General features: G+C 47.9%; 1 protein-coding gene across 4 annotated transcripts; it reads right to left on the bottom strand.

The window, feature by feature from the left end:
- Positions 1–7036: 7036 nt before the first annotated feature.
- NFKBIL1 (NFKB inhibitor like 1) lies at positions 7037–20939 on the bottom strand. 4 transcript variants are annotated; one of them, XM_002746332.5, is made up of 4 exons: positions 20817–20939; positions 19406–19682; positions 8017–8238; positions 7037–7844 (listed from the first exon to the last, which is right to left on the bottom strand). In XM_002746332.5, exons 1-4 carry the CDS (start codon positions 20913–20915, stop codon positions 7255–7257), a joined length of 1188 nt encoding a protein of 395 aa, XP_002746378.1. In that variant the 5' UTR covers positions 20916–20939; the 3' UTR covers positions 7037–7254. The 4 variants fall into 4 exon arrangements, with proteins under 4 accessions (XP_002746378.1, XP_002746379.1, XP_002746376.1 ...); XM_002746333.5 differs by having other exon boundaries at positions 8062–8238; XM_002746330.4 differs by lacking the exon at positions 20817–20939 and adding an exon at positions 20081–20254.
- Position 20940: the final 1 nt, after the last annotated feature.

The raw sequence follows: 20940 nt of genomic DNA, 5'->3' as shown, positions 1-20940 counted from the left end.
AAATATATATATTTAATTTTTTATCTCTCTTTCCTTCCCTCCCTCCCTTCCTCTCTCCCTCTTTCTCTCTGTCTTTTAGAGGTGGATTCTCACGTTTTTGCCCAGGCTGTAGTGCTGTGGCACCATCATAGTTTACTGCAGTCTTGAACCCTGGCCTCAGGCAATCCTCGAATCTTAGCCTCCCAAAGTTGTTGGGATTACAGGCATGAACCATTGTGTCTGGTCTGCATTGTTTTTTTTTTGTCAGTTTTTTTGTTTTTGTGTTTTGAGTTGGAGTCTTGTTCTGTCGCCCAGGCTGGAGTGCAGTGGCACGACCTTGGCTCACTGCAAACTCCGCCTCCCAGGTTTAAGCAATTCTCCTGCCTCGGCCCTCTGAATAGCTGGGATTACAGGTGCCCGCCACCATGCCCAGCTGATTTTTGTATTTTTAGTAGAGACGTTAACACTTCTGAATTCCCGCTGGGATTTACCCTTCCTGGATTCAACTTCCTACCCTACAATGACCCTTCTCCCAATCTACTTTACAATATTTGGTGGAATTCCTCACATATTCAAATCCTGTCTTCTACTTTTGAAAGCATTTCCCCCTGGGCATTTAGTGAGTATCTGAGTGCCTATCACATGCTGGGCATTGGGAGGCCAAGGGGGCCTAATGATGCTATTTCTCTCTGTGGTGAAGGTTGCTCTTTCTTCCACCTCCATCACTAGGGGAACGAAGGCAGAAGACAGGGGTCATTATTTTATCACCCCCTGCACTATTGAGAACCTCCTCCTCCTCTCCCAAAGCATGTGCCTTTTGCATTTGCCATGCTGTTCCTGTCTTCACAGCACAATCTTATCCATCAACATCTTTATTATGCTCTTAACAACTTGTATATCTAGCTCAGTCTTTCTTCACATCTTATCTCTACCACCATCCTTTTTTTTTTTTTTTTTTTGAGATGGAATCTTGTTCTGTTGTCAGGCTGGAGTGCAGTAGCACAATCTTGGCTCACTGAAACCTCCACCTCCTGGGTTCAAGTGATTCTTCCACCTCAGCCTCCCAAGTAGCTGGGACCACAGGTGAGTGCCACTATGCCTGGCTAATTTTTGTATTTTTAGTAGAGACAGGGTTTCACCATGTTGGCCAGGATGGTCTTGATCTCTTGACCTTGTGATCCGCCTGCCTCGGCCTCCCAAAGTACTGGGATTACAGGTGTGAGCCACTGCGTCCGACCCCTTTTTTTGTTTTTTGAGACAAAGTCTTTCTCTGTCACCCAGGCTGGAGTACAGTGGCGTGATCTTAGCTCACTGAAGCTCGACCTCCTCCTGGGCTCAATTGATCCTCCCATGTCAGCCTCCTAAGTAGCTGGGACTATAGGTGCATGCCACCATGCCCGGCTAATTTTTTATTTTTATTTTTGCAGAGATAGGGTTTTACTATGTTGCTTAGGCTGGTCTTGAACTCCTGAGCTGAAGTGATCTGCCCCTCTTGGCCTCCCAAAACGCTGGGATTACAGGCATGACCCACTGTGCCCAGCCTCCTACCATCATCTTCAATGACTTTAAAAGCCACACAGATCAGATGAATTGAGAGGTCTGGCCTCTCAATTCTCCAACTTTCTCAAATCTACTGGTTTTAGAGCCTCTTCCCTGCTCCATTTTAGCCACCCAGGAGTAAGGTTGTACCTTAAACCCCCGCATCACTTGGAAGAGTTATGCCTTCAAGATCTTGATCTCTGAATTACCCTTCTCATCAGTCATTCACTTTTCATATCTCACACTCTCTGCCTCCCTTTGAATCAGTTCTTTATTCTCACCAAGACTTCCAGCTGCTTCTGCTTTCCTGGTTTTCCTTGTTTGTTTTACATGTACTGCATGGTCAACAACTTCAAATCCACTCTGTCTGCATTTTAGAATCTCTTACCACCGGGCACTGTGGCTCATGCCTGTAATCCCAGCACTTTGGGAAACCAAGGCAGGCAGATCACCTGAGGTCAGAAGTTTGAGACCAGCCTGGCCAAACATGGTGAAACCCCATTTCTACTAAAAATACAAAAATTAGCTGGGCATGGTGGCAGGCACCTGTAATCCCAGCTACTTGGGGGGCTGAGGCAGGATAATTGCTTGAGCCCTGAGGTGAGGTTGCAGCGAACTGAGATTGTGCCATTGCACTCCAGCCTGGGCAACAAGAGCAAAACTCCATCTTAAAAAGCAAGACAAGGCCGGGCGCGGTGGCACAAGCCTGTAATCCCAGAACTTTGGGAGGCCGAGGCGGGTGGATCACAAGGTCAAGAGATCGAGACCATCCTGGTCAACATGGTGAAACCCCATCTCTACTAAAAATACAAAAAATTAGCTGGGCATAGTGGCGCGTGCCTGTAATCCCAGCTAGCCAAGAGGCTGAGGCAGGAGAATTGCCTGAACCCAGGAGACGGAGGTTGCAGTGAGCCGAGATCGAGCCATTGCACTCCAGCCTGGGTAACAAGAGCGAAACTCTGTCTTAAAAAAAAAAGGCAAGACAAAACAAAAAACTCTTATCTACCTGATGTTCCACCAAGAAGACCCTGAAAAACTTCACTTGGGTAAACTAAGCGGTCTCATTCTTGGGGCTTTGTCTTAGGCTGCTAAGCATTGCAGGAGACAGCTGAGTCACTATAAAAGGCTTACAACTAATCCTGGCCAGCTAATCTCAGAGAATCATCAGTGTTCCTGGACAACTTTTACTCATGCTTTGTTGACTCCCCGTTGTACTCCTGTGGGTGATGTTCCAAATCTCCGTGCCTCTGATGCCCTTCACACTCATCTATTTATACTTCATCGAGCATAAGGTCATCCAGCATACATCTCACTTCCCTCTTTTCCCTTCACTTTGTTATTTATATTTCATCTTTCCTTACATGTTGACTCACAGTATTTTTTGTTTCCGAGGCTGATCCTTTTATCTGTACTCTATCCCACTTCCTCTTTTTTTTTTTTTGAGACCGAGTTTTGCTGTTGTTACCCAGGCTGGAGTGCAACGGTGCTATCTCCGCTCACCGCAACCTCCGCCTCCTGGGTTCAGGCCATTCTCCTGCCTCAGCCTCCTGAGTAGCTGGCATTACAGGCACGCGCCACCGTGCCCAGCTAATTTTTTGTATTTTTAGTAGAGATGGGGTTTCACCATGTTGACCAGGATGGTCTCGATCTTTTCTCCTAGTGATCCACCCGCCTTGGCCTCCCAAAGTGCTGGGATTACAGGCGTGAACCACCGCACCCGGCCCCCTCTATCTTTACTATATTATCTCTCCACTTTTTTCTTCTTTTCACTATCTGTCTCTCTTTTTTTGACAGTCTTGCTCTGTTGCCCAGGCTGGAGTGCAGTGGTGTGATCTCGGCTCATGCAACCACCACCTCCCGGGTTCAAGTGATTCTGTTGCCTCAGTCTCCTGAGTAGCCGGGATTACAGGCATGTGCCACCACGCCCAGCTAATTTTTATATTTTTAGTAGAGACAGGGTTTCACCATGTTGGCTAGGTTGGTCTTGAACTACTGACATCTAGTGGTCTGCTCGCCTTGGCCTCCCAAAGCACTGGAATTACAAGCATGAGCCACTGCACCTTTTTTCTTTTTAATTAATTAATTTTTTTTTTAAGGACGGGGTTTCACCATGTTGGTCAGGCTGGTCTTGAACTCCCAACCTCAGGTGATCCGACCGCCTTGGCCTCTAAAGTGCTTGGATTACAGGCGTGAGCCACCACGCCCAGCCTACCTTTTTTTTTTTTTTTTTTTCCTTGAGAATGAGTCTCGCTCTATCACCCATACTGGAGTGCAATGGTGTGATCTTGGCTATCTGCAACCTCTGCCTCCTGGGTTCAAGCGATTCTCCCACCTCAGTGCATAGCTGGAACCGCAGGCATGTGCCAACACGCCTGGCTAATTTTTGTATTTTTTGTAGAGACAAGGTTTTGCCTTGTTGGCCAGGCTGGTCTTGAACCCCTGGCCCCAAGTGATCTGCCCACCTTGGCCTCTCACAGTGCTGGGATTATAGGTGTGAGCCACTGCACCTGGCCTATCTTTGTCTCTTTAAGCACCTTCATTTTACATTCAATTTTATTTCTTGAAAATAACACAAAAGATTCTTCCTTGAAATCTTTCTCCCTCAAATGTCCAGTCCATCTCTCACCTTGCCTTTTCGTGTGATGTTTCAAAAGACTAGCCCCTTAACAAACCACTTTTTCAGGAACTGGTAAAATTTTCCTCATCTGTAAAATCTGTAGGTAGAACTAAGAGATGATTCTGTTATTCGGTGTTCACTTTGTGCCCACTACCTCCTTTTCCTCACCTCCCACTCATTCCTCAACCTATGTAAAGTGATTTCTGCGCCTCTATTAAATGGAAACGTTTTCTCAAAATTTGTAATCGTCTAGTTCCTGAACCCAACGATCTTCTCAACTCTCACTTAGTAGATCTCTTTGAAGCCTCAGACATGGCTGCCCTGTCTCTGCCTGGCATCCCCACTGCCCGCTTCTCTGACTGCTCCCTAACCTCTCTTTTATTGGTTCTCTTCCTCTGATCATGCTCAGGGCTCTTCCGGTCAACCCCCTTTGAAGATCATCAAAGGCTCAACCTCTACTGGGAAAGGAATGATGCTCTTACCTATTCCTCCAGACCCAACTTCTCTTGACTTCCAGGCCTGCTAGCTGGACAACTCCACCTGAGTGTCATGCTGGTGCCTCAAACCTCCTTTGAGCACTTTATTACCTTAAGCAGATACACCTCCCATTATGTATATAACTATTTGTATATTGTCTCATTACATTGCGAGTTCTATGAAGACAGTGACTTTATCATTTATACCTATTGTCAAGCAGTGCCTTGCTCCTAACAGGTGTTTAATAATGTGTTTTTTTTTTTTTTTTTGAGATGGAGTTTCGCTCGTTGCCCAGGCTGGAGTGCAATGGTGGGATCTCAGCTCACCGAAACCTCCGCCTCCTGGGTTCAAGCGATTCAGCCTCCCGAGTAGCTCTCTAGAGCTGGCACCATACCTTGAGCAGAGCCTGACAAGCCAGAAAATGCAGTATGTTCAGGGAAAGGAGCGTCCTGAGGCAAAAGCGGCACAGATGTGAGGGAACATGTGATGAAGAAAGGACCACAGAAAGTCAAGGTCAGAGGCTGTACTTCATTCTGTGGGTGGTAACAGAATGGTGGCCCAGGTAACAACGGTGAAGAAGTGATGCTCTAGAGAGCAGAGATACACTTCCACCCACCCAGTGTTTCATGGCAGGCATTGTGTCACCCCTTGGGAATCCCTGGCTCCCTCCCTGCCCCCTCCATGCTGGACAGGATGTCTGCTGCCAGCCCCAAGGGGTCAGAGGAAGCCAGGGCCTCTAGGGCTCAGTATTTTTATCAGCCTAGGAAACAGGAGACAGAAGCGGAAACCATGTGGTCAGAGAAAGTGAACAGCCCTTATCTCAGGGGAACCCCCACCAGGGCTGGGGGCCAGACACCAGGGAGGGACGTTGAAAAGACAGTGATCCGGTGGGCCCAGGTTTCAGGGCTTATCTTGCTTTGGTTTTATGTAACTCTTGCAGAAGGGTAAATGATGTGCTTACAAACCAGTGAGAAATCTCTCAGGTGGAGGAGCAAATTTGGTCAGCAGAGTTTTCCATGATTTATCTCTCAACCCCCAGCTTAGGGATCCTAACCCCAACTCCCTCCAAGGCCAAACCTAGGCTCTTTGCATGCCACTTCCGAAAGCTCCTCCGGCCTGTGAGAGGAACCGGACGCCAGGGTCACACACAGCTTGAAGTCTCTTCTCTGAATCACAGCAGCTTCCTCTCACAGGATCTTTCTCGCCAGCAGCCCTTCCCCCTCTTGCATCCTGAACATCTGCCTGCTCCTTTCAGAGGCCTTGGGACTCTTCCTAACATCCGGTTCTCTTCTTCAAGGATCTCACGGCTGCCCACCCATGTTCCCATGTTTCCAGAGGCTTGCCCTCCCTGCCCTCTACTGCCTTCCACTTCCACTCCTGGGGTTCTCCAGTAGAGACTGAAAAATGAGTTTCCGATTGATAAGATGCTGGCTCTGGTGTAGATATGCAGACTGCACTCACCAGCACATGCCTGTCATCTCCTTGCAGCCCTGTCCTTCCTTTCTGCCGAGTTCCCAGTTGTGTCCTGAGTGATAGTAGTGGGATCTGGTCTGCCATTTCCTATCCTAGTTTCCAGGGAGCCCCCCCCCCGCCCTCTCTGTGGGCATCCCCGACTCTCGCCCTGCACCCCTCAGGACTTCGACCACTGGTTCTTGAAAAAGGAAATGTTGATAGGGAAGGCTATGCCTGGGCTGCCCAGAGATGAACTCAGGTTTAGGATGGGGCAGAAGCTGAATGGCAGAGATGAGGATTGGGGCCCTGGAGGAAGAGAGATACAACTGACAAGCTAGAGGGCAGAGACAGATGGACCCAGGAGCCTGGCTAGCCTTGGGTGTGGAGCTGTGGTTGCCCAAGAACAGACAACCCAGGTTACATAATTTTGCTCTTTCCACCTCCTTCCCCTGCTCCTAATTTTAGCAACTGAAATCCACTCCCCCATAGGGCTTTTCCTCCAGCCATTGTGCTTGTATTCCCCCTCCTCCCAGTCTCCTCATGGCCCCCCAGTCCTGGCTACCCCCAACTCGCTCATTCAGTGACTCAGCAAAGGGAAAGCCCTGTGTTGGGGGAAGGAGGTGTTAAGTGGGGAGGAGGATGTGGTTCAGCTTGGGGAGCCAGGGAGGGGAGGGAAACTGGTTTTGTTCCCCTTTTTGCCTCTGTTCACATCTATTTCTCCAGCCACTGACTGCAGGGTGAACAAGACCCCAGTGCAGGGAGCAGAGTGAGACTGGATGGCAAACTGGGCCTTCTCAGGGCTGATCTGAGCGGGCATGCACAGGCTTCTCACCTCCAGCTGAGGGCCCGTGTTAGCGTGTGCGTGTGTTGCAGGTGTGTGGGAGCTGTGGGTTTCAGCAGGCGGGCGGGAAAGGAGATGTCATGGGTGATGAAAACCACAGCAATGGAAAAAGACAGAGGAGACACTGGGAGTGAGATGTGGAACCAGGTCTTATTAGGAAATGGAAGAGTCAAGGAGCAGTGGTGGTGGCCCGCACCCCCCACCCCCACTTGTTACAAGTTTCGATCCCACCCATATCCTCTGCTGAGCAGCACCTGGCTCTTCCTTGTGGTCCCCATCCTCTCCCTTACCCTTCCTTCTGCCTCATCCTGAGGCTGCAGCCCCAAAGTTTCTTGCTTCTTCCCTAGGGTCACTTGAGGGCCTCTGCATGGCGATTCAGGGCCTGAGAAAGGGCTGTCACTGCTCCCATCACACGGCCCAGCTCCCAGGTCTCAATCTGGCTTCGGAATCGCTGCAGAAAGCGATCGGGGTGCCAGCGGACCTGCTGGACCCTCAAGTACCTCCTCAGAGCCCCCTGCTCCTCCAAAGGGGGGCCCCTGGCCACCAGGGCTGCAGCCATGGCCTCTGGGTCCCCTCCCCCAGGGCAGGGCCAGGGCACATCACCAAATCGCCAGAGGCTGCCCCTCCCTGCTCCTCTGGGGTGCTCTGCCCTAGGCCCAGCCCTGGCTGGTTTGGGCCCTCCGTCCCCTTGAGCCTCCTGCACCCTCCTGGCTCGGCTCTCACGAAGTTCTTCCTCCTTGACCCGGGTTCGCTCTCTGAAGAGCCGCTGCTCTTCCTCCTGCTGTTGCCAGCTCTGACTAGAGCTCTCAGCCCGTGGAGGTCGACGGGATCCCTCTGCTTCTCGCTGCTGCTGCTGGCACTTCTGGGCATGTTCCTGGGCCAGGCGATCTGACCAGGCTGAGAAGGACTCAGGTTCCTGGGTCTCATGGGAGGCATCACCTGTTTGGGAGGGTGGGACGGGGGTAGTTGGAGAGAGGCTGTGAGAAGGTGATAGGCCTCAAGAGGCCGGGAAGCACAGAGGAAGGGGCAGAGGAGCCTAGTGTGATGCATTCATGCAGAAGGAAAGCAGCCAGCGGGGAAGGGCAGCTGTGAATGGAAGAGGGCTTCTCACCTTCAAACCTCCCCATGACTTCCTGCCACTCGTCCTCCAGCTCACCCTGGAGCTTCTGTCTCCATTCCCGCTCCTTGGAGGCATCATCTTCTTCCTCCTCTTCAGCAGAATCCCAAGGGGGTCCCCAGCCCAAAATTTGGCCAGGGGTCTCCCCATCCTTATTCTTTATTCCCATGGCAGAGGGACAGCGGCTCAGCAGTGGCAGGAAGAAATCGGTATAGGCTGTTGATGGGAGAGTAGGGAGCAGAAGTTAGCCGCAACTCCCACTCCTTGGCAGGGCTGCCATTTTGAATCCTGTTGCTCACTCACTCCCTTGGTCTTAGAGCCATGGAAGGGTGGCCCACGTGGATGCCTCCTGGGTCTCAGGAAATAACCATCACTGACAAATAGACTGATCGTTTACCACATGCATGATAAGTGTGGTAGCTTAAAATATTCTCACCTGTGTCTTCACAAACTATTTCAGTGTCCTAGAAGGTTCTACTACGCCAACTGACATTTTCTGACCTGCCTGCAGCCACCAGGGCAGTGCCAAAATTCTTCGACTATGTATTTCACTTTTGGCTTAAAAATACTGTCACTATATAAATCCCTTATTTTCTCACCTGAAACCATACGTCAGACTGGTAAACAATCTGAACACTCTAGGCCACAAATACACAAATATATAATGCTTATCTTTTATTATCACTTATCAATAAATTGAGTAAAATAAATGTTTTCAGGGGAATTTCTCTCAGCCACCCGTACTAGGGGATGATGGAAGAGGGGTGGGGAGGGGAACCAGCAACAAGCATGAGCCACAGAATGTGGGCAGCAGCAGAGCAAGCTCTTTCCAAATGACTGCTGACCGAGGGCAGGGGAAAGGGAGCAGAGTATGACAGAGGGTCTCACCCACGGGCTGAGAGAAAACGAGAGGAACTGACATTCCTCAACTCCCCTTTTCTTCAGTCCCAACCTCGCTGCATCCGGCCCAGCGTTAGTTGAGTGCCACACTACTTCCTTCACTGCCAACCCAGGCACCCTGTCCAGGGTCATGTGCTGTGGCTGCCAACCACCTCTTTCGCTGGCGGGGGGTGGGGGTGGGGTGGGAGGTAGAAGAAGGGGAGGGAGGCAGCCTTCCTTCCTGTGGACCTACTTTCTTTCCCCAGGGTTAGAGGAAATGGGCTAGCAGTCCTTAAATCTTTATTCGGTAGTGCTGGAAAGCACTGCTTACCTGGCAGAAAGCAGGAACAGGAGAAGGCACAGCCAGGAAGGCAGGAATACGGAATGGCCCAGGCTTGGCTGGCCAATAACCACCATCCCTAGCCAAACCACATCAGGGTGAGGGGAGGGGGACACTTCTCCCTAGTGCTGCTGTGACCTGTTATAGGCCCTCAGAACCTGTCCCACCCAGGGAGTATCTGGTCCTGTCTTTCAGTCACACATTCCCCATCTGAGCTCACTACAGGTATGAACATGGTGGGTGCTAAGGCTGGCATGGGAGATTTATAGTCACAGGTTTTAAGGAGGAGGGCCTCCAACTATAAAAACATAAGTAAACTATGGCACAGAATATTAAACAGCCGCTACAACTGAGGCATGTGTTTGAAAAAAGCTAGCTACAAAACCGTAGAGAGGATGAGATCCTAACTGTCTGAAACAAGAGACCAAATCCTATGGCTAGAAGAAAAAGAGGCCGGGTGTGGTGGCTCATACCTGCAATCCCAGCACTTTGGGAGATCAAGGCAGGTGGATCACCTGAGGTCAGGAGTGCGAGACCAGCCTGGCCAACATGGTGAAACCGTCTCTACTAAAAATATAAAAATTAGCCAGCAGTGGTGGCATGTGCCTGTAATCCTAGCTACTTGGGAGGCTGAGTCAGGAGAATCACTTGAACTGGAAGGCGGAAGTTGCAGTGAGCTGAGATCATGCCAGCCTGGATGACAGAGTGAGACTGCCTCGAAAAAAAAAAAAGAAAAAAATAAACTGGCAAAAAACATGTAAAATTTCTAGCCTATGGGTGGTGGGGCTGTGGGTGGTTTTCCCCCCAATTTTATTTGACATTTTAATGTGAAAGGGATAAAGTTGAAATTGTCTTTTTAAAGAAAGAAAAAATGTGCTATTAACAGTGTACTGTCTTCCCTTCCAGTCCCGTCTTGGTGTACCTAAATGCATACATGACACGTTTATTCAGAGATATGTAACCATACTATAAATATTGCTTGCCAACTTGCTTCTTTCATTTAACATCTCATTTATATTTTTTTCCACAGGAGAATATACAGTCGACCTCATTCTTTTTGATGACTGTATAGCTAGTGTTCCGCTGTGTGTACAAAACAAATCTCCTCACCCCAATATCCACAGACTTTGTTTCCAAAACTGTTCACCCTCATGAGTACCTTTGTGGACTTGCTACAGTCTTTCTGTGGGGGTAGATATTCATAAGGGGAATTTCTGAGTCAAAAAACATATGTTGTCAAACTCTCAACAAGTTTGTGCCAATATACAAGTGTGCCTATGTCTTCCTTTACCAAAATTCAGTATCATCAACGCTTTTAATTTTGTCAGTTGGATAGATTAAAAAATGATTTTATTAATAATTTTTTTTTCATTTTTTTGGCAAATGAGCTGCTCATATTCTTTGTCTGCTTTTTCTTTGGAAATTATACATATTCCCCATCTTAAAACAAAAAGAAAAAAAAAAAAAGCTGGGAGTGATGGCTCATGCCTGTAATCCCAGCACTTTGGGAGGCTGAGGCGGGCGGATCACGAGGTCAGAGTTTGAGACCATCCTGGCCAACATGGTGAAACCGCGTCTTAAAAAAAAAAAAAAAGGAAATTATACATATTGATATGAAGGGTCTATATATTGTATGTGGTATACATATTATAAATATTTTCCTCATCTATCTTTAAAAACACTTCATTTTTTTTTTTTTTTTTAAATTTGAGACAAGGTCTCGCTCTGTTGCCCAGGCTGGAGTGCAGTGGCATGATCTTGCGCACCACAAACTCCACCCCACCTAGGCTCAAGTGATCCTCCCACCTCAGTCTCCTCAGTAGCTGGGACTACAAGACTACAGCCATGTACCACCATGCCTGGCTAATTCTGTATTTTCTGCAGAGACCAGGTTTCACTGTGTTGCTCAGGCTGGTCTTGAACTCCTGGACTCAAGTGATCCACCTACCTCAGCATCCCAAAGTGTCAGGATTACAGGTGTGAGCTGCTGAAAAATTTTCATGTAGTTAAATCTGTATCAACATATTATTTTCTGACTTTTTATTTCATTTCACTCTTAGGAAGGCTCTCTCTGTTTTCAGATTATAAAACTTTCCCTGAGGCCGGGCGCAGTGGCTCACGCCTATAATCCCAGCACTTTGGGAGGCCAGGTGGGTGGATCATGAGGTCAAGAGATTAAGACCATACTGGTCAACATGATGAAACCCCGACTCTACTAAAAATACAAAAAAATTAGCTGGGCGTGGTGGCACATGCCTGTAGTCCCAGCTACTTGGGAGGCTGAGGCAGAACTGCTTGAACCCAGGAGGCGGAGGTTGCGGTGAGCCGAGATCGCGCCATTGCACTCCAGCCTGGGTAACAAGAGTGAAACTCCGTAACAAACAAACAAACAAACAAACAAACAAACAAACAAACACTTTCCCTGGTTGGGCACGGTGGCTCACGCCTGTAATCCCAGAACTTTGGGAGGCTGAGGCAGGCAGATCACAAGGTCAAGAGATCGAGACCATCCTGGCCAACATGGTGAAACCCCATCTCTACTAAAAATACAAAAATTAGCTGGGCATGGTGGCACGCACCTGTGGTCCCAGCTACTAGTGAGGCTGAGGCGGAAGAATTGCTTGAACCCAGGAGGCGGAGGTTGCGGTGAGCTGAGATTGCACCACTGCACTGCAGCCTGGTGACAGAGCAAGACTCCATCTCAAAAAAAACCAACCAAACAAAACTTTCCCTGCATTTCCTTCTACTACTTTAAATATATATTTACTTTTCTTTTTAGAAATTTAAAAACTCAGCTGGGAGCAGTGGCTCATGCCTGTAATCCCGGCACTTTGGGAGGCTAAGGTGGGTAGATCACGAGGTCAGGAGTTCAAGACCAGCCTAAGCAAGATGATGGAACCCTGTCTCTACTAAAAAATACAAAAATTAGCTGGGCATGGTGGTGGGTGCTTGTAATCCCAGCTAATCGGGAGGCTGAGGCAGAGAACTGCTTGAACCCAGGAGGCAGAGGTTCAAGTGAGCTGAGATTGTGCCACTGCCCTCCAGACTGTTGCTCTAGCGACAGAGCGAGACTTGGTCTCAAAAAAATAAAAAGACATTAACAACTCAAAAAAGGTGGGGCATGGTAGCTCACGCCTGTAATCCAAGCACTTTGGAGGCCAAGGCGGGTGGATCACCTGAGGTTGGGAGTTCAAGACCAGCCTGACCAACATGGTGAAACCCCGTCCTAGGAAAAAAAAAAAAAAACCTCAAAAAAGTACAAAGTATAATACAATACACACCCCCATTCCTACCATAGGGTTTGTTAATATACTGTCATGTTTGTAACATTGTTTATTTTAAAGAAATAAAATAATCACAGATAAAGGTACTTTTCTGTGACACTGCCTTCCAAGTTTCATTTCTCCCCAGACCATCTGTCCCATGAATTTGGTGTGTATCTTCCTGTTATATTCAGGTGTTTAATCTGCTAGAATTTACTTTTTGATTAGGTGTGAGGTAGGACTCTTGTTTTTCTCTAGAAGAGCCAAATGTTCCAACATCATTTATAAAATAATTCACCTGGCTGGGTGTGGTGGCTCACGCCTGTAATTCCAGCACTTTGGGAGGCTGAGGTGGGCAGATTACAAGCTCTTAAGTTCAAGACTAGCCTGCTAACATGGTGAAACCCTTTGTCTACTAAAAATACAAAAATTAGCCAGGCATGGTGGCATGCATCTGTTGTCCCAGCTACTCAGGAGGCTGAGGTGGAAGAATCGCTTGTACCCGGGAGGCAGAGACTGCAGTGAGCCGAGATCTGGCTACTGCACTCCAGCCTGGGTGACAGAGAGAGACTCCATCTAAAAATATATATATAGTTCAGTGGCTCACGCCTGTAATCCAGCACTTTGGGAAGCGGAGGTGGGTGGATCACCTCAGGTCAGGAGTTCAAGAGCACCCTGGCCAACATAGTGAAACCACATTTCTACAAAAACAAAAATTAGCCGGACACAATGGCAGTTATCTGTAATCCCAGCTACTTGGGAGGCTGAGGTAGAAGAATCACTTGAATCTGGGAGGCAGAGGTTGTAGCGAGCTGAGATTGTGGCATTGCACTCCAGCCTGGGTGACAGAGTGAGACACTGTTTCAAAAAAAAAAAAAAAAACTCACCTTTCTCCAGTATTAGAAATGCCCCCTTGATAGCAATTTAGCAGTACAGATCAACTATTCCCAATGCCCTTTAATATTCTGGACATTCACACTGAGAAAAATAAATATAAAAAACATTTTAGCTGGGCGCAGTGGCTCATGCCTGTAATCCCAGAACTTTGGGAGGCTGAGGCGGGCAGATGGATCACGAGGTCAGGAGATTGAGATCATCCTGGCTAACATGGTGAAACCCTGTCTCTATTAAAAATACAAAAAATCAGCTGGGCATGGTGGCACACGCCTGTAGTCCCAACTACTCGGGAGGCAGGAGGCTGAGGCTTGAACTTGGGAGGTGGAGGTTGCAGTGAGCCAAGATCCCACCACTGTACTCCAGCTTGGTCAACAGAGCAAGACTCCGTTTCAAAAGAAAAATCATTTTGTGGAATGGGCGCAGTGGCTCACGCCTTTAATCCCAGCATTCTGGGAGGCTGAGAAGGGTGGATCACTTGATATCAGGAGTTCGAAACCAGCCTGGCCAACATGGTGAAACCCTATCTCCACAAAAAACACAAAAATTAGGCCAGGCACGGTGGCTTATGCCTGTAATCCCAGCGCTTTGGGAGGCCGAGGTGGGTGGATCACCTGAGGTCAGGAGTTTGAGACCAGCCTGGCCAACATGGTGAAACCCTGTCTCTACTAAAAATACAAAAAATTAGCCCTGTGTGGTGTGGGGCCCCTGTAGTCCCAGCCACTTGGGAGGCTGAAGAAGGAGAATCGTTTGAATCCAGGAGGCAAAGGTTGCAGTGAGTCAAGATACCACTACTGCACTACAGATTGGGCGACAGAGGGAGACACTGCCTCAAAAACAAACAAACAAAAATTAGATGGGCATCGTGGCGAGTGCCTGTAATCACAGTTACTTGGGAGGCTGAGGCAGGAGAACTGCTTGAACCTGGGAGGCAGAGGTTGTAGTGAGCTGAGATTGCACCACTGCATTCCAGCCTAGGCAACAGAGCGAGACCCTGTCTCGAAAAAAAAAACATTTTGTGGAGGAAAAATTTACTTTGTCTTAGTGATGGAATCACTGATCTTCTCTGACCTATTAGAAGACATCAGCTCTATCTGAAAAGAATGGACACACTATCTCTTAAAAAAACATTCTTACCGCTGGCGCAGTGCCACGTGCCTGTAGTCCCAGCTACTCGGGAGGCTGAGGCGGGAGGACTGCTTGAGCCCAGGAGTTCTGGGCTGTAGTGCACTATGCTGATCAGGTGTCTGCACTAAGTTCAGCATCAATATGGCGACCTTCTGGGAGTGGGCGACCACCAGGTTGCCTCGGGAGGGGTGAACCGGCCCAGGTTGGAAACTCCCATTCTGATCAGTGGTAGGATCGTGCCTGTGAATAGCCACTGCACTCCAGCCTAGGCAACATAGCGAGACCCGTTCCCCAAAAAAACAAAACAAAAAAACCCATTCCTTTTAGCTTGGTATGGTGGCATGTCCCTGTAGCCCCAACTACTTGGGAGGCTGAGGCAGGAGAATTGCTTGAACCCAGGAGGTGGAGGTTGCAGTGAGATGAGATGGCACCATTGCACTCCAGCCTGGAGTGAGACTCCATCTCAAAACAAACAAACAAACAAAACAAAATAAAAAAAAATTTATTTAAAAAATGTCAAAATCAGCAGCTTATACTGAGTGACTGATGCTCAGAGGAGGAACAGGTAACAGCGGGTGGGGTGGACAAAGGGGGCTTCAAGGAGATTGCCACCAGGCGAGATGGCTCACGCCTGTAATCCCAGCACTTTGGGAGGCTGAGGCGAGTAGATCATGAGGTCGGGAGTTTGAGACCAGCTTGGCCAACACAGCAAAACTCCGTTTCTACTGAAAATACAAAAATTAGCTGGCATGGTGGTGGGCAACTTTAATTCCAGCTATTCAGGAGGCTGAGGCAAGAGTATCACTTCAACCTGGGAGGCAGAGGTTGCAGAGAGCCAAGATCGTGCCATTGCACTCCAGCCTGGGTGATAAGAGCTAGACTCTGTCTCAAAAACATAAAAAAAGAGAAGGAGGTTGGGCTTCTGCTGGGCTGTGAAGGAAGAATGACTTTTAGCAAAGTGGAAATCAGGTGGAAGGGAGGGTGACAAGCCAGAGATGAGCAGGCTTGGCTGTGTGTGTGCAGCATGAAGCAAGCCTGGAAAGCCAAATGCAACATAAACTGATGGCCTCAGGCACTTTAAAGCAGGGCCGCAGGCTACTGCACTGTGCAAGAGTAGAGTGGGTGACGGATGTTAAACGTCTGGTATTGTGCTGGCACAGTGAAGAAGTGCAGTAAATGCTACATTTAAAAAATTAAATAAAACACATTAAAAACCGAAAAACCCAGATTGGCTTTGGGCTTTATTCTTTCCGCAAAAACTGTGAGAAAAAATACCCCTATTTCTCAGTTTTCGTTAACTCTGCTATATGTAAGGGTTATTGTCTGACTGAGGTTTGTTTATACAGTCTTTGAGAGCTAAGACCTCTTACCCATGTTGGGTTGAGTTGATGGTTCTAAAAAGAAGTCACCAAAAGCTTCAAAGGTAGGGGCCATTCATGATGTCTCATTGGCTGTGATAACCCAGCCCAGCCACTCCAATATGCGCTGGCACATCCCTCACACCTAATGTAACAACCACCACCAGGAGATGCTGGGTCATTTAATCTGTTCAAAGAAGATATTTTAATTTTACTAAGGCAGGGTAGTCTATAAAAAAGCTGGAAGCTTGATTTTGCAGAGAGCATAAAAAAAAAAAAATGCTGGAAGCTGAATAAGATGAGCCTTTCAATCAAGGAGTTAGAAGGCCATCTGGTGGCAGGGCTGGCAGGGGACCAGGAATAAATAAAGCCAGAGAGGACACAAAGGTTTGAGAGTGAAGGCCCTAAGCTTGGGTCCCCTTTTGGAAGACAATGACCTGAGAGCTGTGAGATTTCAACCAAATTCCTGAACCTTCTGGCCTCTGCTTTCCTCATCTGTAAATGGGATGCTAACAGTCTCACAAGCTTCTTAAAATTCAGTACAATAGGATTGGGCATGGTGGCTCATGCCTCTAGTCCCAGTACTTTGGGAGGCTGAGGTGAGGACATTGCTTGAACTCAGGAGTTGGAGAACAGCCTGGATAACATAGCAAAACAATCTCTACCAAAAATACAAAAAACTAGCTGGGCATGCTGGTATGTGTTTGTAGTCCCAGCTACTAGGGAGGCTGAGGTGGGAGGACTACTTGAGCCCAGGAGGTAGAAGCTGCAGTGAGGTAAGATTACACCACTACACTCCAGCATGCGCAACAGAGTGAGACCCTGTCTCGAAAACAAAATAAAACAAACAAACAATAAAGGAAATTCCTACCACACTGTCAGGGGCATTTTTACTACTCTAAAGGCCTTAGTTGGGGAATATAAAAATAGTATACTTATTATTTAGCAAGTGCCAAAACTGCACTAAGTGCTTGCCTCATCTGCTCATTCGAAATCCCATTTGTATGAGGCAAATTGGGCTCACAGAGGTAAGCTGCATGTCCTTGTCAATAGTAGAGCTGGGGTCTGGATGCAGGTGTACCTTGGTGTAATCTGCTCTTTTGGCCGGGCATGGTGGCTCATATCTGTAATCCCAGCACTTTGGGAGGTAAAGGCAGGTGGATCACCTGAGGTCAGGAGTTCGAGACCAGCCTGGCCAACGTGGTGAAACCCTGACTCTACTAATATAAAAATTAGCCAGGTGTGGTGGCATGTGCCCATAATCCCAGCTACTTGGGAGACTGAGGCAGGAGAATCACTTGAACCTGGGAGGCAGAGGTTGCAGTGAGCTGAGATCATGCCACTGCACTCTACCCTGGGCGACAAAGCAAGAGACTCTGCCTTAAAAAGAAAAGAAAAGACCTGCTCTTTTGCCTTCCAGGGTTCTGCCTCTTACAATATGAGCTATCAAGTTAGATGCCTATACTTGGTAAACTTAGTTTCAAGTAAAAACAACTGAAGAAACAAATCTGAATATGCTAGCCTATGTCAGGTATGTTAAAGGAAATTTTTAAAAAGGGGGGGTTTTGACCATATGGGGGAGGTTTGGGGGGAGGGGCCTTTTGTCTCTACTTGAGCTGGGGGATGCTATGAGTTGCAAACCCAAACTGAGTTAGGATTGTTCATCCCGATCTAGAGGTTTTCCTCTAATGTTCTTACTGCAGAAGGAAATCTCTAGATGGGGAAAGGTTTTGCCTTTCCTTCTAGTAAAAAGGGTTCTACCTCTAAAGAGCTGCTTCCACCACATAGTAATATCACCAGGTTCCCCATCTAAATCCTTCAGTGTCAAAGGTTTTGCAGAATTCAAATATTTTTGGGACTTGATAGGGCTAACCTAAAAGTACACTTACTTATATTAGGTAGCCCAGGAGGACCCGGGCAGCCCCAAGAACCAAACACATGACTGTTTCTGCAGGGAATTCTGTATGAATATTGATATCAGTAGGATAAAAACAAAGCATAGAAAGCTTACCTTAGTTCAGATTAGGTTTCTGTCCCCAAACGAATTTTGGTGGCAGCCTGATGAAAAATGTTTGGTTCTCAGAGTGTTTTTGAACTTAGAATTGTGGGTAAGGGAGCATGGACCTGTTGATAACACAGATAGGAACAAGGCCCGGCATAGCGGCTCATGCCTGTAATCCCAGCACTTTGAGAGGCTGAGATGGGCGGATCACCTGAGGTCAGGAGTTTGAAACCTGCCTGGCCAACATGGCGAAACCCCATCTCTACTAAAAATATAAAAATTAGCTGGGCATGGTGGCACACACCTGTAATCCCAGCTCCCTGGGAGGATGAGGCAGGAGAATCACTTGAACCCAGAAGTTGGAGGTTGCAGTGAACCAGGATTGTACCATTGCACTCCAGCCCAGGTAAGAAGAGTGAAACTCCATATTAAACAAACAAACAAAAAACGAAAAAGAAAAACAGGAACAACAATCACCAGCATCTACCAATTGCTTATCGTGTGTGCCAGGTACTCTTATTATGTACTATGTCAGTTGAGTCTCAAAACATATATGTACCTGGAACATGGGCACAATAACTGTACAATACTGTAAGGTGTAACACAGGACAACGTAGCTGTTAAAAGCATGGACACTCTATCTAGGCCACCTGGGTTATAATCTCTGCTCTACAAGTGAATAACTGTAACTTTGGCAAACTTCTCTATGCCCTGTTTCCTCATCTGAGAAATGGGGGGATAATATCAGTACTCACCTTGTAACATTGTTGTGAGGATTAAAGGTGTTACTTTATGAGAAATGTCTGGCACATAGCAAAGGTTATGATTTTAATTTTTGCACATGGGCAAACTAAGCCTCAGGTAACCTGTCCAAGAATACATAGCCATCAAGTGTGGAGCTGGGATTTGGGGTTGGGGTTTGAATCCAGGCAATCTAACTCCAGAGCTTACCTTCTATGCTACTATTTGGCTACAAGCAAACAACTTGTCAAGGAACAAAGAAGCTACTAGACAAGATGTGAATTTTTTTTTGAGACGGAGTTTAGTTTTGCTCTTGTTACCCAGGCTGGAGTGCATGGTGCGACCTCGGCTCATCGCAACCTCTGCCTCAGCCTCCTGAGTAGCCAGGATTACAGGCACGTGCCACCATGCCCAGATAATTTTTTGTATTTTTAGTAGAGATGGGGTTTCACCATGTTGACTAGGATGGTCTTGATCTCTTGACCTTGTGATCCACCCGCCTCAGCCTCCCAAAGTGCTGGGATTACAGGCTTGAGCCACCGCGCCCGGCCTAAGATGTGAAATTTTAAGACCAGTTTTTGTTTTGGAAATGTTGGGTTCTTCAGACAATGGTAGCTCAAGAATGTAATGGCACAAATGACAGCCACATGCCAACTTGGTTAACTCCTTCCCTAGGTACTGATGACCAAATAACTAGCTTATTTCTCAGCTATTGGTTGGCTTTCATTTCAGGTCCGGTCAGTTGCTCATGACCTTGTTCCCCACTGGACAAACTCACCATCTGGGCCCTGGCGGGCAGCAGCATGCAGCGCCGTGTCCCCATGGCGGTCCTGGTGGGCAGGGTCAGCCCCAAGCCGAAGAAGCAGGCACAGGGCAGGGGCATCGTGGCGGGCACAGGCCCGGTGCAGTGGTGGGGGCTGCCCAGCATCTACATCAAGGCCTGGGTGTCGCTGGAGGAGGGCTTGGGCCCGGACCAGCCGTCCTGCAGACAAGTAACGACGGAAGCGACGTTCTCGGCGTTGGCGACGGGAAATGGAGGCCATGGAACTCTTGGGCTGAGGAAGGAAAAAAGGCAGCAGTCAGGACTTCAGCCTTGGCTGGTGCTTCTCCCTCCATCTCTGATATCCCCTGTTGTTTCTCCCTTGGTTCCGTTTTTTTCTAACAACTTCAGTAAGAGATGAGGCCTATTCCAACCCTGATCCTTTATCAGATGATAGATTGGAAAAAAAAATTTTGGGGGGGTGCTAGGATCAGAGATTTAATTTTTTAATGTAAAATTCAAGAAAAGGGTAAATAATTGGTTTAAGGCTCAGAAGCCCATGTAAAACTTTTAACAAAGAACTTAAAAAAACCCAACAAGGCCAGATGGGGAAAATTTTTATCAGCAGAAATCTGAGTTTTAAAAAGTCACAGATAATTTCCAATAATGATCTAGAAATTGAATATCATGTACCCGGCAGACAGATGTGGAGGCTTCTTCCTCTGGGACCTGGGGGGAGGGGTTACTCATCAGACCTGCCCCCGCCCCCCCAGTACCCCCAGAGCTGTAGGCCCCAAGGCCTGTGTTTAAGACGCTCGGAGACTGGAGGCGGGAAGGGCGGAGACACTCCAGGATGGAGGAAATGGCGCAAGCTGAGACGCAGGTGGAGGGAGGAAGTGAACTGTAAGGGGCGTTACCGGATGTCGTTTCGCCCCGACAGGGTGGTTCTTGGTTAGCTCTCCCGGGGGAAACTAGGGAACTTACGCTAAAGGGTCCGTCTGAAACCAGAAGACTGGACTAGAGGCGAGGAAAAGGAGGCGAGGAGAGGTCAGGGAGAAAAGAGAGATATTTGGAGGTTTTCCCTGGCCTCCTCTAACTTGACGGAGAGAGGAGATGGTTCAGTGATGGGCAAAAAGATGAGAGGGAAAACGGAAGATAAAGATAGGATAAAAATCACATTAAATGTGGAAGACAAAAGCAAAAACCACCGTGGGCCAAGAACAGGGACAGATCAAAAAAAGAGAAAACATACAGAAAAAAGACAGAAGAAGACTAGCGTAGGACGGGGCAAGTGAGATGCAGAAATTTGGACTTAGGAAATATGTAGAAAAAGATGGAGATGTTAACGGAGGCGGGGAGGGGACGGGGGCGTGGAGAAAGAGAGAAAGGGAGACTCTTCTCAACACACATTGCATGACGATATCCTTACCTTTTCACCCCATTCACAACCCCTTATGCTTCCTCTGATACCACCAATCAAGCTCTCTTTCTCTGACCCCAGTACTCCGCAACTCCGCCCCTGCCTCATCCCTAGACCTTTCCGAGTGCGAAGG

This window comes from Callithrix jacchus, chromosome 4, assembly GCF_049354715.1.
Source record: "Callithrix jacchus isolate 240 chromosome 4, calJac240_pri, whole genome shotgun sequence".
Classification (NCBI taxonomy): domain Eukaryota; kingdom Metazoa; phylum Chordata; class Mammalia; order Primates; family Cebidae; genus Callithrix; species Callithrix jacchus.
This window is presented reverse-complemented; position numbering and strand designations above follow the sequence as displayed.

What these genes read in the sequence shown, in the direction of transcription:
- NFKBIL1 (XM_002746332.5), bottom strand. Translation starts at nt 20,915, where the DNA reads ATGAGGCAGGGGCGGAGTTGCGGAGTACTGGGGTCAGAGAAAGAGAGC. An exon ending in GTTGTGAATGGGGTGAAAAG is followed by an intron (nt 19,683 to 20,816) that starts GTAAGGATATCG and finishes TTCCTTCCTCAG; the next exon opens with CCCAAGAGTTCCATGGCCTC. An exon ending in AGTCATGGGGAGGTTTGAAG is followed by an intron (nt 7,845 to 8,016) that starts GTGAGAAGCCCT and finishes CCTCCCAAACAG; the next exon opens with GTGATGCCTCCCATGAGACC.